Here is a 17,417-nt window from a genome sequence, read left to right on the forward strand (position 1 = left end):
GTGCTATTTTGCTCGGTTTTCACCTCAGTATCATACATGCTAAAGTAATGCCTTGCCTAATTTGTTCACAATCTGCTTGGGAAGTTTAGCTGATGTGTTTAAGAGTATATGCCTGTATAACTTGGCCTTTCCCTCCCTTTTGAGAAATTGATAAAGTGTCATTTCTGCTTGGTGTTCACTGTGCCGTTTTGCTCAGTTTTCACTCTTGCTCAAACTTGTCTACAATTTAAATAGGGAGTTGTATACACTTTTCTTGACTGATTTAACTTGCTTTTATAATAGTGATTTGTGTGTGAACATTAGAGTGTGTAAAATAAATATATATATATATATATATATATATATTCTTTTTAATACAAAGCTTTGGTCAGTGTTTCCTTGTACCCTAGTTTTGTAGTCCTATTGTGTAAACCCTGAATACTGCTCATCCCCCTCTTGAAATAAGTCTAACTGCTTAGCCACAGCTACCAACTAAATCTTTGTGGTACGGACTGATACCAAAGGGGATTTATTGCTCATACCTGTAGTCTTAATCTTCTGTAGTGCTCCCTAAGGGAACTGCACAGAATTCTGCTTAACATTAACCATAACCACTGGCACTGCACAGCGACTGCGCGACCTTATGTGTCATTGTATATTAGTTCATTCGCACCATTACAGAAGGGGACTAAACATATAATAATAATGAATTATTTGTGTACCGCAACACACCCATAGGACTCAGAGCGCCTCGGAAGGTTGAAAGGTTGCTTTGACGCTTGCGGGATTCAAACCTGCCACAGCAGGCTGCAAACAGATATTAGGGCGCGAGCGCGTCGCTCACTGTGCTATCTGACCTGATTTATATACAGATCAATCTTGGGCCTGCCAGGAATAGAAAGAGTCCATCACAAACTACTTGAGCAGGTCCTCTCTGCACAGGAACATAGCCTACCTCAAACACCTCTCTGCCTTGTGCCCAAAGAGCTCATGTAGGACTGGTTGAAATGGTGGCAGGACCGGGAACCATTGGCATATGATCATAGGGAAAGCCGCTATGGCAAAGCCCTGCATGGCCACTTTTTGGTCTCAGGGTGTCTCCCCAATGGCAAGAGCATTTGCCCAGATATGGGTCCCTTGCTCCTAGGGAACCACACTGAAAGCAGAAACATCCCTGCTGTTGCTTGTGTTACTGTGCAGAGGGACATGGCCTTGTAGATTGAGCCAGACTGCCTGCATTAGTGGCAAGCAAAGAATGATTTGCATATCGCCGGCCTCCTTCAGAGATGTCGATTCACCAAAATCCTAGGGGTAGCGGTTTGGGATGCCTTGTCCCTTTTAGGGTGGAACCAAGTCTGATGTGTATATGGTCTTTCCCCTTCTGTAATGGCTTGGCAGGTGAAGAACGATGGTCTAGGGGGTTGCCCAGAGCAATGCCAGAGGTTAGGATTACTTCCCAATCTATCAGCCTTCATCACCTCCTCTGTTTTGCATAAGTGCTCTGTTGTTTCATTTCGTAAAGGTATGTAGTGAGCTGTGGGAGCAGTAGGATGCTCTGTATGGTGTGAGCTGTTCTGCAACCTCCAATTCTACCGGATCCTATAACCGAACTGAGAAGACTCCTTTCCAGGGTTGCCAGAAGTGGAAACTTATACAAAGCCCAAAAGGGCCCCAAAACAGGCCTAAATATATAGCCCAACTGCATGCTCCCCCAATCGGCTTTTTTAAATTTTTTTTACCATATTACAAATACTAATATGAAGGGGGCTAGGATGTCGCTATCTCTAAATGCTAAGAATGGATGAACACCTGTTTTTAACATGTTTTTGTAATCTTGATGTTAGTCTTCATGGAATTATTAACATGAAGAAGGATTTTAAATACTAGGAAGAGATGAGTATCTGTTTCAATATGTTTTGTACTCTTGATCAGTTGTGATCTTCTTGTGTGATGTGTGAAAAGTTTCTAAAAAAAAACCATAACACTCCAAATAAATAAATAAATAAATAAATAAATTTGCGAAAACAAATAGGGCAGTTTGTATACACACATTGCATTGTGGTACTAGTGTTTTCTATTTAAGATGGCCAAAATAAACCAACAAGCACATTTCTTTTATTTAACACATTCCTTTCAGTTTTTATATGTTTGGCCAAGTTAATTTATTACGCTATATTTACTTTTGACCGCACTAGATTCCTCCTTCAGAATGCCGAGTGGCGCAAGCAGGGAAGGAACTGGGGCTGAACAAGGCAGAGCTGCGCTCCTGCAAAATGTGTCTGGCCAGAGTGCCGTTCCCTGTGGACCCGAAGACCAACCTCCAAGTGCACATTAGAATTACTAGCACCACATTGGCCAATCTTGTGTTCCCAAAATGCACTTATTTTCAATGCAAAGCAGCCAGCATCCTATGCCCAGGGCGCCCAATCGATACCTTGCTCCACCAATCAGTCCCGCCCACACCACTAACAATCCGCCACCCTCTCCCCTGTGTGCAAGAAGGAGGGAGGGAGTTCCCCCAGTAACCTCTGTCCATTTCCAGCACTGAGTAGGAGCCCAATCATTCACCTGTGGGGTCTTGAGCTTATTTTCAAGTCTTAGACACACAAACTGTAACGACAATTTTACATCCCAAAAGGGAAAAGGAAATGTTTTTCGTGCATTTATGACAAGCACATATCATGAAAACAAAGGAGACGTTTCTAAAAATAGAGCAATGCGTCATTTAGTCGCGGCATTAAATGGACTGGAGAGGAGATTTAAGTAGTCAAATGGTGGAGCTGTCTTGGGGGCGAGGGTGTGGGGGCAATTGCAAAAGTTCCCATCACCCCCTGTTAGGCCTCAAGGGGCATGCCCCTGTGACACCCCTTATCACCCAAACATTAAGGCTAATTTGGGTCGCTGCCATTCACAATGGACACAGAGATTTCCTCTCAATGTGCAAAGGCATTATGGCATTAGCATGGCGTAAAAGCTCGGGCAGTCACAGGTGGCACATGCCTGTTATGGGGCCGGCACATCCGGGCCCCACAGTGTTGAGGGTGCTCGGGGAGGCCAAGTGGCCTGTCTGAGCAGAGGCGTTGCTAGGGGTGGAGCTGAAGGGGTTATAGCCCCAGGTCTTTTGGTTGTAGCCCCGAATAGAAGCTCAGGTGCCACAATCAAAATGCTAGCTAGCCCCGAGTCCCGCCGGTGCCAACACTAGCTTAGCCGCTGATCTTTTCCACACCTAGCAGCACCCCTGTGTATGAGCCATCACGTGCGACGCACCGCAGAGGTGCAATAATGCTCCAGAGACAGTGATTTGGGAGGCAACTGGCGCGTGGGAAGCTGCTGACTGCTTTGATTGGAAGCATACACGTGACCGAAGCATGCACCCTAGTAGTCACGTGCTGTTGTCACAACAATGCCTTCTGTTGGCCATGCTACCGACTTTTTGAAATAATTGGTCTTCTGTGAAATGTAGCTCAAATGAGCCCAAAATTAGGCAACCCACACACAATCCTTTTTTCCCCATACATACGTATGTTGAGAAGCCCAGTTCTGCAGGAAATTGCCTGATCTGGCAACCCTAATCCCTTCACAGTAGAGCCCGCGCAGGGGTATCCAGTCAACGTAACTGTTGTGACTAATGCCCCCCCTGTGCTCGTGCAGAAGCCACGTGTTATGTGACACCTGAAAGACGTGTTATCATCCAAATAAAGGGCAGAGCAGCTTCTCGAAAGATGGCAGCGCTGTACCCACTCCTGAAGAGCAAATCCATGCCACTCCGGATAAAGATCAACGTCTACAAGGCAATCATCAGACCAACCCTGACGTATGCCTCCCCAGCATGGATGACCTGCCATGAGCGACACCAAAAGAGTCTTCAGATAGTCCAGAACAAGGCCCTGCGGATATCGTCTGGAGCTCCAATCTTCACAAGAATAGCAGACCTTCACAGAGACCTGGAAATCGAGATGTTGGACGAACATCTAGTGAAGCTGAGTAAGAACTTCTGCCAAGGACTGGATCAGAACCCGAAACCTCTGATCAGAAGACTCACTGCCACCACTGCAAACCCCTTCAACCGCTACCCAAGGCCCATCACTGCGAAGACCCTGTGAAACCAGCCCTACTGTTACAAGACCACACAGACCAAGAATAATACAAACCCACGACTACAGACTCAACCCGAGAAGATGGAGTAAGGAGGCTCAAGCCTCGGCATCCAAAAATAACCACTGATGGATAAAAATCTATCAGCAAGAAGAAGAACAAGCGCACACTTGGCACGTCACTTACCAATGGGACTCCTGCTGTGTGTGTCATTTCACCTCCTGCCAGCGCTCCACAGTATACAGTGGGCCTGCCCATAGAGGCTCTCCACCATTAGGGCGCACGGCCACAGTGCCCCTTAACAACTGCCGATGAGGATGGGATCCGGCGCCCCACCAATCCCAAAGAAAAGGGGCTCGACCAGCCCCTGCCATGCAGCAAGCATGGCCGAGATCGCTCCTGGAAGAGCTAGAATGGCGTGGCGAAGCGGGCGGTGGTGTGGTTGAAGCCATGGCACAAAGGGCACAACGGCCAAGATGGTGGCCACAATGAGGGACAGCTGGTCCCTGCCATGCGACTAGCATGGCAAAGTGTGCCAACGGCGTTGAGGGAGCCGCGGTGTGCTGAGCGCTAAAAACCAAACTAGTGGCCACAATGAGGGGCACAGCCTGCCCACAGCCCCTAAAATGTAATTAGGGTCCGCCAGGCCTCCCCAGCGCCACACAGATCCGCCAGCCTCCCCAGCAGTGTGCCCCCAAGAAGGGCCATCAGCCCACCGCCAGAGGTCACCCCCCGGCGTCGATAGGCTCCACATAGGAACTTTGTATATTGAAGAGAAGAGAAGGGAAGACGTTCTGCATCCGCCATATTGGTTTGAATGTTTCCCGCCTGGGGGAGTGACACCGCAGCCCAGGAATCGCGACTCAAAACACTCCCATTATCCGCCTGCCAAGAGAAGAGCGAGAGGAATGGAAAGGCATCCGCCTCAGCGGGCACCTGGTGCTGGCCTAATCATACTTCTGCCCAGGGGGAATGAAGGTGGAGTGCCGCCGAGAAACAAAAGGAATGAAGTGGCCGCAGATGCGCTAGAACGGGCGGTGCAAGACCACACCGAACACATGAAGGAGGTAGAGAAAATACAGCGTACACTGCGGCAACCTGGCAAAATCGCGGTAGCTGTGGCCAGCGTTCGAGAGGGTGTCTGTGCGGTCGGGCAAATGGATCACCTGCACGCCACCACATTGAGTGAAGTGAAAGCAGGTGTGGCCTCCGGTGTAGCCAGGTGCGGCTCTTCCTGAAAACCCTCATTGACAATAAACTAAAAAAAGTGTGGGACTAATAAAAGTGTTACCTTGTTTAAGTGATGTGTCTTGGTGCTGTGCGCCCGCCCGTCTCATGGACTGGTCGCAGTCCAAGAGAACGTTGCAGTCCGCAGCCATGCGGATGTTGAATGTACTGTGTGCTGTTATGTTTGTCACTGGTTTACTTTATACCCCTGGCATGGAATGTTGTGACTAACGCTCCTCCTGGGCTCCTGCAGAAGCCACGTGTTATGCGAAACATGAGAGCCGAGTCATCATCCCACCAAAGGGCAGAGCAGCTTCCCGCTCAGCAGTCAGTTACCAACATGACTCCTGCTGTATGTGTTTGTCATTTCAGCGACTGCCTGCCAACAGTAACCGAGTACTGCACCCTCCCCAAAGCGGCTGCTGGTTACTGTAACATTTTTTAAAACCTTACTGCTGAAATTAAGCTCTTAGCATCGACAGTGATTTGATCTTACAACAGGTGTCAAAGGCCCGTCAACGGCCACATCACGAGTTTTTAAGCAGTTCAGATATCTCAGTAACATGGCGCCAGCCCTTACCACTTCCTCTTTGTTATTGAGAATGACCACGCGGGAGTTCTGGACGGCGCAGCTCTGCTTTGCGGAGTCATATGTCACTGAAGACCTGGAGAAGAAGTAGCACGTGTTGTTGAAGGCCAGCCAGCCAGTCGGGCACTGCATGCACATAAAATCTGTAAAATAGGGCAAACAGACATGACGCAGTATCCGCAAACATCCTGCCTGCCTCCTCAAATGCTGCAGCCAAAGAAAGGCCCTGTAAAGTTACCTCCTGCTGCTCTGTACACCAGGTATTACACATGTAGCATAGTAAGGGCATGCTGCTGTTTCTAAAGTACAACATAGCCAGCAAGGAGCAAAGTTTCCCACCACTATTAGGAAAGAAACTTCAAACATTTGCGAATATTTACAACTATTATTGGCTCAAAGAATAATATCTAAAGATCAGGGCAATTCCAGGTTATCGTCTGTGAGTGGAGTTAGAAGAGTTTGAGGGCATTATTCCACCACCGATCAATAACTACCAAGGAGTGCACTTCCCCTTGGATGATACCAGAATGGACCACAATGGTAGTTTGGCCTTTTGTATAGGAATTGCATTCTGATATATTGATGTATGTATAAAGCTAGGGGGTGTATGCGCATGCTGAGGGTGTGTGTGTGTGTTTGTGCCTGTATGCTTTTATATATGCTTGTACTTTTTTAGGTGCCTGTTCAGTGTGTGGGTGTCAATGGTGTGTCGCGTGCCATTGAAGGGTGACCATGTTGGTTCAGTGTTAAGCATGTACACACTGTGTGAGCAAGTGCATGTAGCGTGAAGGGAGGGCAGTGCGCAGATGTGAGGTAGGTGCCATGTCCGGATGAGTTTTGCGGAAACCATAATGATTGACATTCATCACATCAAGGCACCGCAAAAACGCTGAGGATGCCTTCCCTGTCTTTAACAACTGACATACACAGCCCGTGGACCATGCAGGCCCACGCTACAGGAGTGAGGCATCCCCAGTGGACACAAATCCTTTGATAGCTCCTACCCTTCAGACCTGCCAGGCTTACAAGCACGCAGGGCCCAGGGTAGCTCTGATCTGCAACCTCCACACAAAGCACTGCAATCTCGCCTTTCCCCTCTCCTCTCAACTAACCAAATGCACCCACTCTCTTCCAGATCCTCCAGAGCGCCTGGAGACCATGCAAATGGCAGTGGTGCACGGTACAAATCCTAAGAACACAACAGTGTGATCATGCACGTGCAGTGTGGGTGCATGTATCTGTAATGTATCGATACATCCTAAGAACACAACAGTGTGATCATGCACGTGCAGTGTGGGTGCATGTATCTGTAATGTATCCATATTTCCTAAGAACTCAACAGTGTGATCAAGCACGTGCAGTGTGGGTGCATGTATCTAATGCATCCATACATCCTAAGAACTCAACAGTGTGATCATGCACGTGCAGTGCAGTGTGGGTGCATGTATCTTTAACATATCCATATATCCTAAGAACTCAACAGTGCGATCATGCACGTGCAGCGTGGGTGCGTGTATTGTAATGTATCCATATATCCTAAGAACTCAACAGTGTGATCATGCATGTGCAGTGTGGTTGCGTGTATCTGTAATTTATCCATATATCCTAAGAACTCAACAGTGTGATCCTGCATGTGCAGTGTGGGTGCGTGTATCTGTAATGTATCCAGATATCCTAAGAACTCAACAGTGTGATCATGCACGTGCAGTGTGGGTGCATGTATCTGTAATGTATCCATATATCCTAAGAACTCAACAGTGTGATCATACACGTGCAGTGTGGGTGCATTTATCTGTAATCTATCCATACATCCTAAGAACTCAACAGTGTGATCATGCACGTGCAGTGCAGTGTGGGTGCATGTATCTGTAACATATCCATATATCCTAAGAACTCAACAGTGTGATCATGCACGTGCAGTGTGGGTGCTTGTATCTGTAATGTAACAGTGTGATCATGCATGTGCAGTGTGGGTGCATGCATCTGTAATGTATCCATATATCCTAAGAACTCAACAGTGTGATCATGCACGTGCAGTGTGGGTGCATGTATCTGTAATGTATCCATATATCCTAAGAACTCAACAGTGTGATCATGCACGTGCAGTGTGGGTGCATGTTTCTGTAATGTATCCATATATCCTAAGAACTCAACAGTGTGATCATGCATGTGCAGTGTGGGTGCTTGTATCTGTAATGTAACAGTGTGATCATGCATGTGCAGTGTGGGTGCATGTATCTGTAATGTATCCATACATCCTAAGAACTCAACAGTGTGATCATGCACGTGCAGTGCAGTGTGGGTGCATGTATCTGTAATGTATCCATACATCTTAAGAACTCAACAGTGTGATCATGCACGTGCAGTGCAGTGTGGGTGCATGTTTCTGTAACATATCCATATATACTAAGAACTCAACAGTGTGATCATGCACATGCAGTGTGGGTGCTTGTATCTGTAATGTATCCATATATCCTAAGAACTCAACAGTGTGATCATGCATGTGCAGTGTGGGTGCATGTATCTGTAATGTATCCATACATCCTAAGAACTCAACAGTGTGATCATGCACGTGCAGTGCAGTGTGGGTGCATGTATCTGTAACATATCCATATATCCTAAGAACTCAACAGTGTGATCATGCACATGCAGTGTGGGTGCTTGTATCTGTAATGTAACAGTGTGATCATGCAGGTGCAGTGTGGGTGCATGTATCTGTAATGTATCCATACATCCTAAGAACTCAACAGTGTGATCATGCATGTGCAGTGTGGGTGCGTGTATCTGTAATGTATCCATACATCCTAACAACTCAACAGTGTGATCATGCATGTGCAGTGTGGGTGCATGTACCTGTAATGTATCCATATATCCTAAGACCTCAACAGTGTGATCATGCATGTGCAGTGTGGGTGCGTGTATCTGTAATGTATCCATATATCCTAAGAACTCAACAGTGTGATCATGCATATGCAGTGTGGGTGCTTGTATCTGTAATGTAACAGTGTGATCATGCATGTGCAGTGTGGGTGCATGTATCTGTAATGTATCCATATATCCGAAGAACTCAACAGTGTGATCATGCATGTGCAGTGTGGGTGCATGTATCTGTAATGTATCCATATATCCTAAGAACTCAACAGTGTGATCATGCATGTGCAGTGTGGGTGCTTGTATCTGTAATGTAACAGTGTGATCATGCATGTGCAGTGTGGGTGCATGTATCTGTAATGTATCCATATATCCTAAGAACTCAACAGTGTGATCATGCATGTGCAGTGTGGGTGCTTGTATCTGTAATGTAACAGTGTGATCATGCATGTGCAGTGTGGGTGCATGTATCTGTAATGTATCCATATATCCTAAGAACTCAACAGTGTGATCATGCACGTGCAGTGCAGTGCAGTGTGGGTGCATGTATCTGTAACATATCCATATATCCTAAGAACTCAACAGTGTGATCATGCATGTGCAGTGTGGGTGCATGTATCTGTAATGTATCCATATATCCTAAGAACTCAACAGTGTGATCATGCATGTGCAGTGTGGGTGCTTATATCTGTAATGTAACAGTGTGATCATGCATGTGCAGTGTGGGTGCATGTATCTGTAATGTATCCATATATCCTAAGAACTTAACAGTGTGATCATGCACGTGCAGTGTGGGTGCATGTATCTGTAATGTATCCATACATCCTAAGAACTGAACAGTGTGATCATGCACGTGCAGTGCAGTGTGGGTGCATGTATCTGTAACATATCCATATATCCTAAGAACTCAAGTGTGATCATTTACGTGCAGTGTGGGTGCATGTATCTGTAATGTATCCATACACCCTAAGAACTCAACAGTGTGATCATGCACGTGCAGTGTGGGTGCATGTATCTGTAATGTATCCATACATTCTAAGAACTCAATAGTGTGATCATGCACGTGCAGTGCAGTGTGGGTGCATGTATCTTTAACATATCCATATATCCTAAGAACTCAACAGTGTGATCATGCATGTGCAGTGTGGGTGCATGTATCTGTAATGTATCCATATATCCTAAGAAGTCAACAGTGTGATCATGCACGTGCAGTGTGGGTGCATGCATCTGCAATGTATCCTTATATCCTAAGAACTCAACAGTGTGATCATGCACGTGCAGTGTGGGTGCATGTATCTGTAATGTATCCATACATCCTAAGAACTCAACAGTGTGATCATGCACGTGCAGTGCAGTGTGGGTGCATGTATCTGTAACATATCCATATATCCTAAGAACTCAACAGTGTGCTCTTCATGTGCAGTGTGGGTGCATGTATCTGTAATGTATCCATATATCCTAAGAACTCAACAGTGTGATCATGCACGTGCAGTGCAGTGTGGGTGCATGTATCTGTAACATATCCATATATCCTAAGAACTCAACAGTGTGATCATGCACATGCAGTGTGGGTGATTGTATCTGTAATGTAACAGTGTGATCATGCATGTGCAGTGTGGGTGCATGTATCTGTAATGTATCTATACATCCTAAGAACTCAACAGTGTGATCATGCATGTGCAGTGTGGGTGCATGTATCTGTAATGTATCCATATATCCTAAGAACTCAACAGTGTGATCATGCACGTGCAGTGCAGTGTGGGTGCATGTATCTGTAACATATCCATATATCCTAAGAACTCAACAGTTTGATCATGCATGTGCAGTGTGGGTGCATGTATCTGTAATGCATCCATATATCCTAAGAACTCAAAAGTGTGATCATGCACGTGCAGTGTGGGTGCATGTATCTGTAACATATCCATATATCCTAAGAACTCAACAGTGTGATCATGCACCTGCAGTGCAGTGTGGGTGCATGTATCTGTAATGTATCCATATATCCTAAGAACTCAACAGTGTGATCATGCACGTGCAGTGTGGGTGCATGTATCTGTAACATATCCATATATCCTAAGAACTCAACAGTGTGATCATGCACGTGCAGTGTGGGTGCTTGTATCTGTAATGTAACAGTGTGATCATGCATGTGCAGTGTGGGTGCATGTATCTGTAATGTATCTATACATCCTAAGAACTCAACAGTGTGATCATGCATGTGCAGTGTGGGTGCATGTATCTGTAATGTATCCATATATCCTAAGAACTCAACAGTGTGATCATGCACGTGCAGTGCAGTGTGGGTGCATGTATCTGTAACATATCCATATATCCTAAGAACTCAACAGTGTGATCATGCATGTGCAGTGTGGGTGCATGTATCTGTAATTTATCCATATATCCTAAGAACTCAAAAGTGTGATCATGCACTTGCAGTGTGGGTGCATGTATCTGTAACATATCCATATATCCTAAGAACTCAACAGTGTGATTATGCACGTGCAGTGTGGGTGCATGTATCTGTAACATATCCATATATCCTAAGGACTAAACAGTGTGATCATGCACGTGCAGTGTGGGTGCATGTATCTGTAATGTATCCATATATCCTAAGAACTCAACAGTGTGATCATGCACGTGCAGTGCAGTGTGGGTGCATGTATCTGTAATGTATCCATATATCCTAAGAACTCAACAGTGTGATCATGCAAGTGCAGTGCAGTGTGGGTGCATGTATCTGTAACATCTCCATATATCCTAAGAACTCAACAGTGTGATCATGCACGTGCAGTGTGGGTGCTTGCATCTGTAATGTATCCATATATCCTAAGAACTCAACACTGTGATCATGCATGTGCAGTGTGGGTGCATGTATCTGTAATGTATCCATATATCCTAAGAACTCAACAGTGTGATCATGCATGTGCAGTGTGGGTGCATGTATCTGTAATGTATCCATACATCCTAAGAACTCAACAGTGTGATCATGCATATGCAGTGTGGGTGCATGTATCTGTAATGTATCCATATATCCTAAGAACTCAACACTGTGATCATGCATGTGCAGTGTGGGTGCATGTATCTGTAATGTATCCATATATCCTAAGAACTCAACAGTGTGATCATGCATGTGCAATGTGGGTGCTTGTATCTGTAATGTAACAGTGTGATCATGCACGTGCAGTGTGGGTGCATGTATCTGTAATGTATCCATATATCCTAAGAACTCAAAAGTGTGATCATGCACGTGCAGTGTGGGTGCATGTATCTGTAACATATCCATATATCCTAAGAACTCAACAGTGTGATTATGCACGTGCAGTGTGGGTGCATGTATCTGTAACATATCCATATATCCTAAGGACTAAACAGTGTGATCATGCACGTGCAGTGTGGGTGCATGTATCTGTAATGTATCCATATATCCTAAGAACTCAACAGTGTGATCATGCACGTGCAGTGCAGTGTGGGTGCATGTATCTGTAATGTATCCATATATCCTAAGAACTCAACAGTGTGATCATGCACGTGCAGTGTGGGTGCATGTATCTGTAATGTATCCATATATCCTAAGAACTCAACAGTGTGATCATGCAAGTGCAGTGCAGTGTGGGTGCATGTATCTGTAACATCTCCATATATCCTAAGAACTCAACAGTGTGATCATGCACGTGCAGTGTGGGTGCTTGTATCTGTAATGTAACAGTGTGATCATGCATGTGCAGTGTGGGTGCATGTTACTGTAATGTATCCATACATCCTAAGAACTCAACAGTGTGATCATGCATATGCAGTGTGGGTGCATGTATCTGTAATGTATCCATATATCCTAAGAACTCAAAACTGTGATCATGCATGTGCAGTGTGGGTGCATGTATCTGTAATGCATCCATATATCCTAAGAACTCAACAGTGTGATCATGCATGTGCAATGTGGGTGCTTATATCTGTAATGTAACAGTGTGATCATGCACGTGCAGTGTGGGTGCATGTATCTGTAATGTATCCATATATCCTAAGAACTCAACAGTGTGATCATGCATGTGCAGTGTGGATGCATGCATCTGTAATGTGTCCATACATCCTAAGAACTCAACAGTGTGATCATGCACGTGCAGTGCAGTGTGGGTGCATGTATCTGTAACATATCCATATATCCTAAGAACTCAACAGTGTGATCATGCACGTGCAGTGCAGTGTGGGTGCATGTATCTGTAACATATCCATATATCCTAAGAACTCAACAGTGTGATCATGCACGTGCAGTGCAGTGTGGGTGCATGTATCTGCAACATATCCATATATCCTAAGAACTCAACAGTGTGATCATGCACGTGCAGTGTGGGTGCATGTATCTGTAATGTATCCATACATCCTAAGAACTCAACAATGTGATCATGCATGTGCAGTGCAGGTGCATGTATCTGTAACATATCCATATATCCTAAGAACTCAAGTGTGATCATGCACGTGCAGTGAAGTGTGGGTGCATGCATCTGTAACATATCCATATATCCTAAGAACTCAACAGTGTGATCATGCACGTGCAGTGTGGGTGCTTGTATCTGTAATGTAACAGTGTGATCATGCATGTGCAGTGTGGGTGCATGTATCTGTAATGTATCTATACATCCTAAGAACTCAACAGTGTGATCATGCATGTGCAGTGTGGGTGCATGTATCTGTAACATATCCATATATCCTAAGAACTAAACAGTGTGATCATGCACGTGCAGTGCAGTGTGGGTGCATGTATCTGTAATGTATCCATATATCCTAAGAACTCAACAGTGTGATCATGCACGTGCAGTGCAGTGTGGGTGCATGTATCTGTAATGTATCCATATATCCTAAGAACTCAACAGTGTGATCATGCACGTGCAGTGTGGGTGAATGTTTCTGTAATGTATCCATATATCCTAAGAACTCAACAGTGTGATCATGCAAGTGCAGTGCAGTGTGGGTGCATGTATCTGTAACATATCCATATATCCTAAGAACTCAACAGTGTGATCCTGCATGTGCAGTGTGGGTGCATATATCTGTAATGTATCCATATATCCTAAGAACTAAACAGGGTGATCATGAACGTGCAGTGTGGGTGCATGTATCTGTAATGTATCCATATATCCTAAGAACTCAACAGTGTGATCATGCACGTGCAGTGCAGTGTGGGTGCATGTATCTGTAACATATCCATATATCCTAAGAACTCAACAGTGTGATCATGCATGTGCAGTGTGGGTGCATGTATCTGTAAAGTATCCATATATCCTAAGAACTCAACAGTGTGATCATGCAAGTGCAGTGCAGTGTGGGTGCATGTATCTGTAACATCTCCATATATCCTAAGAACTCAACATTGTGATCATGCACGTGCAGTGTGGGTGCTTGTATCTGTAATGTAACAGTGTGATCATGCATGTGCATTGTGGGTGCATGTATCTGTAATGTATCCATACATCCTAAGAACTCAACAGTGTGATCATGCATGTGCAATGTGGGTGCTTGTATCTGTAATGTAACAGTGTGATCATGCATGTGCAGTGTGGGTGCATGTATCTGTTATGTATCCATATATCCTAAGAACTGAACAGTGTGATCATGCATATGCAGTGTGGGTGCATGTATCTGTAATGTATCCATATATCCTAAGAACTTAACAGTGTGATCATGCATGTGCAGTGTGGGTGCATATATCTGTAATGTATCCATATATCCTAAGAACTAAACAGTGTGATCATGCACGTGCAGTGTGGGTGCATGTATCTGTAATGTATCCATATATCCTAAGAACTCAACAGTGTGATCATGCACGTTCAGTGCAGTGTGGGTGCATGTATCTGTAACATATCCATATATCCTAAGAACTCAACAGTGTGATCATGCATGTGCAGTGTGGGTGCATGTATCTGTAAAGTATCCATATATCCTAAGAACTCAACAGTGTGATCATGCAAGTGCAGTGCAGTGTGGGTGCATGTATCTGTAACATCTCCATATATCCTAAGAACTCAACAGTGTGATCATGCACGTGCAGTGTGGGTGCTTGTATCTGTAATGTAACAGTGTGATCATGCATGTGCATTGTGGGTGCATGTATCTGTAATGTATCCATACATCCTAAGAACTCAACAGTGTGATCATGCATGTGCAATGTGGGTGCTTGTATCTGTAATGTAACAGTGTGATCATGCATGTGCAGTGTGGGTGCATGTATCTGTTATGTATCCATATATCCTAAGAACTGAACAGTGTGATCATGCATATGCAGTGTGGGTGCATGTATCTGTAATGTATCCATATATCCTAAGAACTTAACAGTGTGATCATGCATGTGCAGTGTGGGTGCATGTATCTGTAATGTATCCATATATCCTAAGAACTCAACAGTGTGATCATGCATGTGCAATGTGGGTGCTTGTATCTGTAATGTAACAGTGTGATCATGCATGTGCAGTGTGGGTGCATGTATCTGTTATGTATCCATATATCCTAAGAACTGAACAGTGTGACCATGCATGTGCAGTGTGGGTGCATGTATCTGTAATGTATCCATACATCCTAAGAACTCAACAGTGTGATCATGCATGTGCAGTGTGGGTGCATGTATCTGTAATGTATCCATATATCCTAAGAACTCAACAGTGTGATCATGCATGTGCAGTGTGGGTGCTTGTATCTGTAATGTAACAGTGTGATCATGCACGTGCAGTGTGGGTGCATGTATCTGTAATGTATCCATATATCCTAAGAACTCAACAGTGTGATCATGCATGTGCAGTGTGGGTGCATGTATCTGTAATGTGTCCATACATCCTAAGAACTCAACAGTGTGATCATGCACGTGCAGTGCAGTGTGGGTGCATGTATCTGTAACATATCCATATATCCTAAGAACTCAACAGTGTGATCATGCATGTGCAGTGTGGGTGCGTGTATCTGTAATGTATCCATATATCCTAAGAACTCAACAGTGTGATCATGCACGTGCAGTGTGGGTGCTTGTATCTGTAATGTAACAGTGTGATCATGCATGTGCAGTGTGGGTGCATGCATCTGTAATGTATCCATACATCCTAAGAACTCAACAGTGTGATCATGCACGTGCAGTGTGGGTGCATGTATCTGTAATGTATCCATATATCCTAAGAACTCAACAGTGTGATCATGCACGTGCAGTGTGGGTGCATGTATCTGTAATGTATCCATATATCCTAAGAACACAACAGTGTGATCATGCACGTGCAGTGTGGGTGCATGTATCTGTAATGTATCCATATATCCTAAGAACTCAACAGTGTGATCATGCACGTGCAGTGTGGGTGCTTGTATCTGTAATGTAACAGTGTGATCATGCATGTGCAGTGTGGGTGCATGTATCTGTAATGTATCCATATATCCTAAGAACTCACCAGTGTGAACATGCATGTGCAGTGTGGGTGCTTGTATCTGTAATGTATCCATACATCCTAAGAAATCAACAGTGTGATCATGCATGTGCAGTGTGGGTGCTTATATCTGTAATGTAACAGTGTGATCATGCATGTGCCGTGTGGGTGCATGTATCTGTAATGTATCCATACATCCTAAGAACTCAACAGTGTGATCATGCACATGCAGTGTGGGTGCATGTATCTGTAATGTATCCATATATCCTAAGAACTCAACAGTGTGATCATGCACGTGCAGTGTGGGTGCTTGTATCTGTAATGTAACAGTGTGATCATGCATGTGCAGTGTGGGTGCATGTATCTGTAATGTATCCATATATCCTAAGAACTCAACAGTGTGATCATGCATGTGCAGTGTGGCTGCTTGTATCTGTAATGTAACAGTGTGATCATGCATGTGCAATGTGGGTGCATGTATCTGTAATGTAACAGTGTGATCATGCATGTGCAGTGTGGGTGCTTGTATCTGTAATGTAACAGTGTGATCATGCATGTGCAGTGTGGGTGCTTGTATCTGTAATGTAACAGGGTGATCATGCATGTGCAATGTGGGTGCATGTATCTGTAATGTAACAGTGTGATCATGCATGTGCAGTGTGGGTGCTTGTATCTGTAATGTAACAGTGTGATCATGCATGTGCAGTGTGGGTGCATGTATCTGTAATGTATCCATATATCCTAAGAACTCAACAGTGTGATCATGCATGTGCAGTGTGGGTGCGTGTATCTGTAATGTATCCATATATCCTAAGAACTCAACAGTGTGATCATGCATGTGCAGTGTGGGTGCTTGTATCTGTAATGTAACAGTGTGATCATGCATGTGCAGTGTTGGTGCGTGTATCCGTAATGTATCCATACATCCTAAGAACTCAACAGTGTGATCATGCATGTGCAGTGTGGGTGCTTGTATCTGTAATGTAACAGTGTGATCATGCATGTGCAGTGTGGGTGCATGTATCTGTAATGTAACAGTGTGATCATGCATGTGCAGTGTGGGTGCGTGTATCTGTAATGTATCCATATATCCTAAGAACTCAACAGTGTGATCATGCATGTGCAGTGTGGGTGCTTGTATCTGTAATGTAACAGTGTGATCATGCATGTGCAGTGTGGGTGCATGTATCTGTAATGTATCCATATATCCTAAGAACTCAACAGTGTGATCATGCATGTGCAGTGTGGGTGCATGTAACTAATGT

The 17,417-nt window shown here is 44.6% G+C and overlaps 1 protein-coding gene across 3 annotated transcripts in view; it reads right to left on the reverse strand.

Annotated features, from left to right (window-relative positions):
- Nucleotides 1-17,417, reverse strand: part of LOC138447675 (CD209 antigen-like protein C) — a 262,417-nt gene that overhangs the window by 45,874 nt on the left and 199,126 nt on the right. For all 3 annotated transcript variants that reach the window (XM_069603932.1, XM_069603933.1, XM_069603931.1), the window contains one exon: nt 5,882-6,033. In XM_069603932.1, coding sequence (XP_069460033.1) covers nt 5,882-6,033 — 152 coding nt within the window. The remainder of the gene's footprint in view (nt 1-5,881; nt 6,034-17,417) is intronic.

The sequence above is a fragment of the Ambystoma mexicanum genome, chromosome 3q (assembly GCF_040938575.1).
Source record: "Ambystoma mexicanum isolate Mex_15411 chromosome 3q, UKY_AmexF1_1, whole genome shotgun sequence".
NCBI lineage: Eukaryota > Metazoa > Chordata > Amphibia > Caudata > Ambystomatidae > Ambystoma > Ambystoma mexicanum.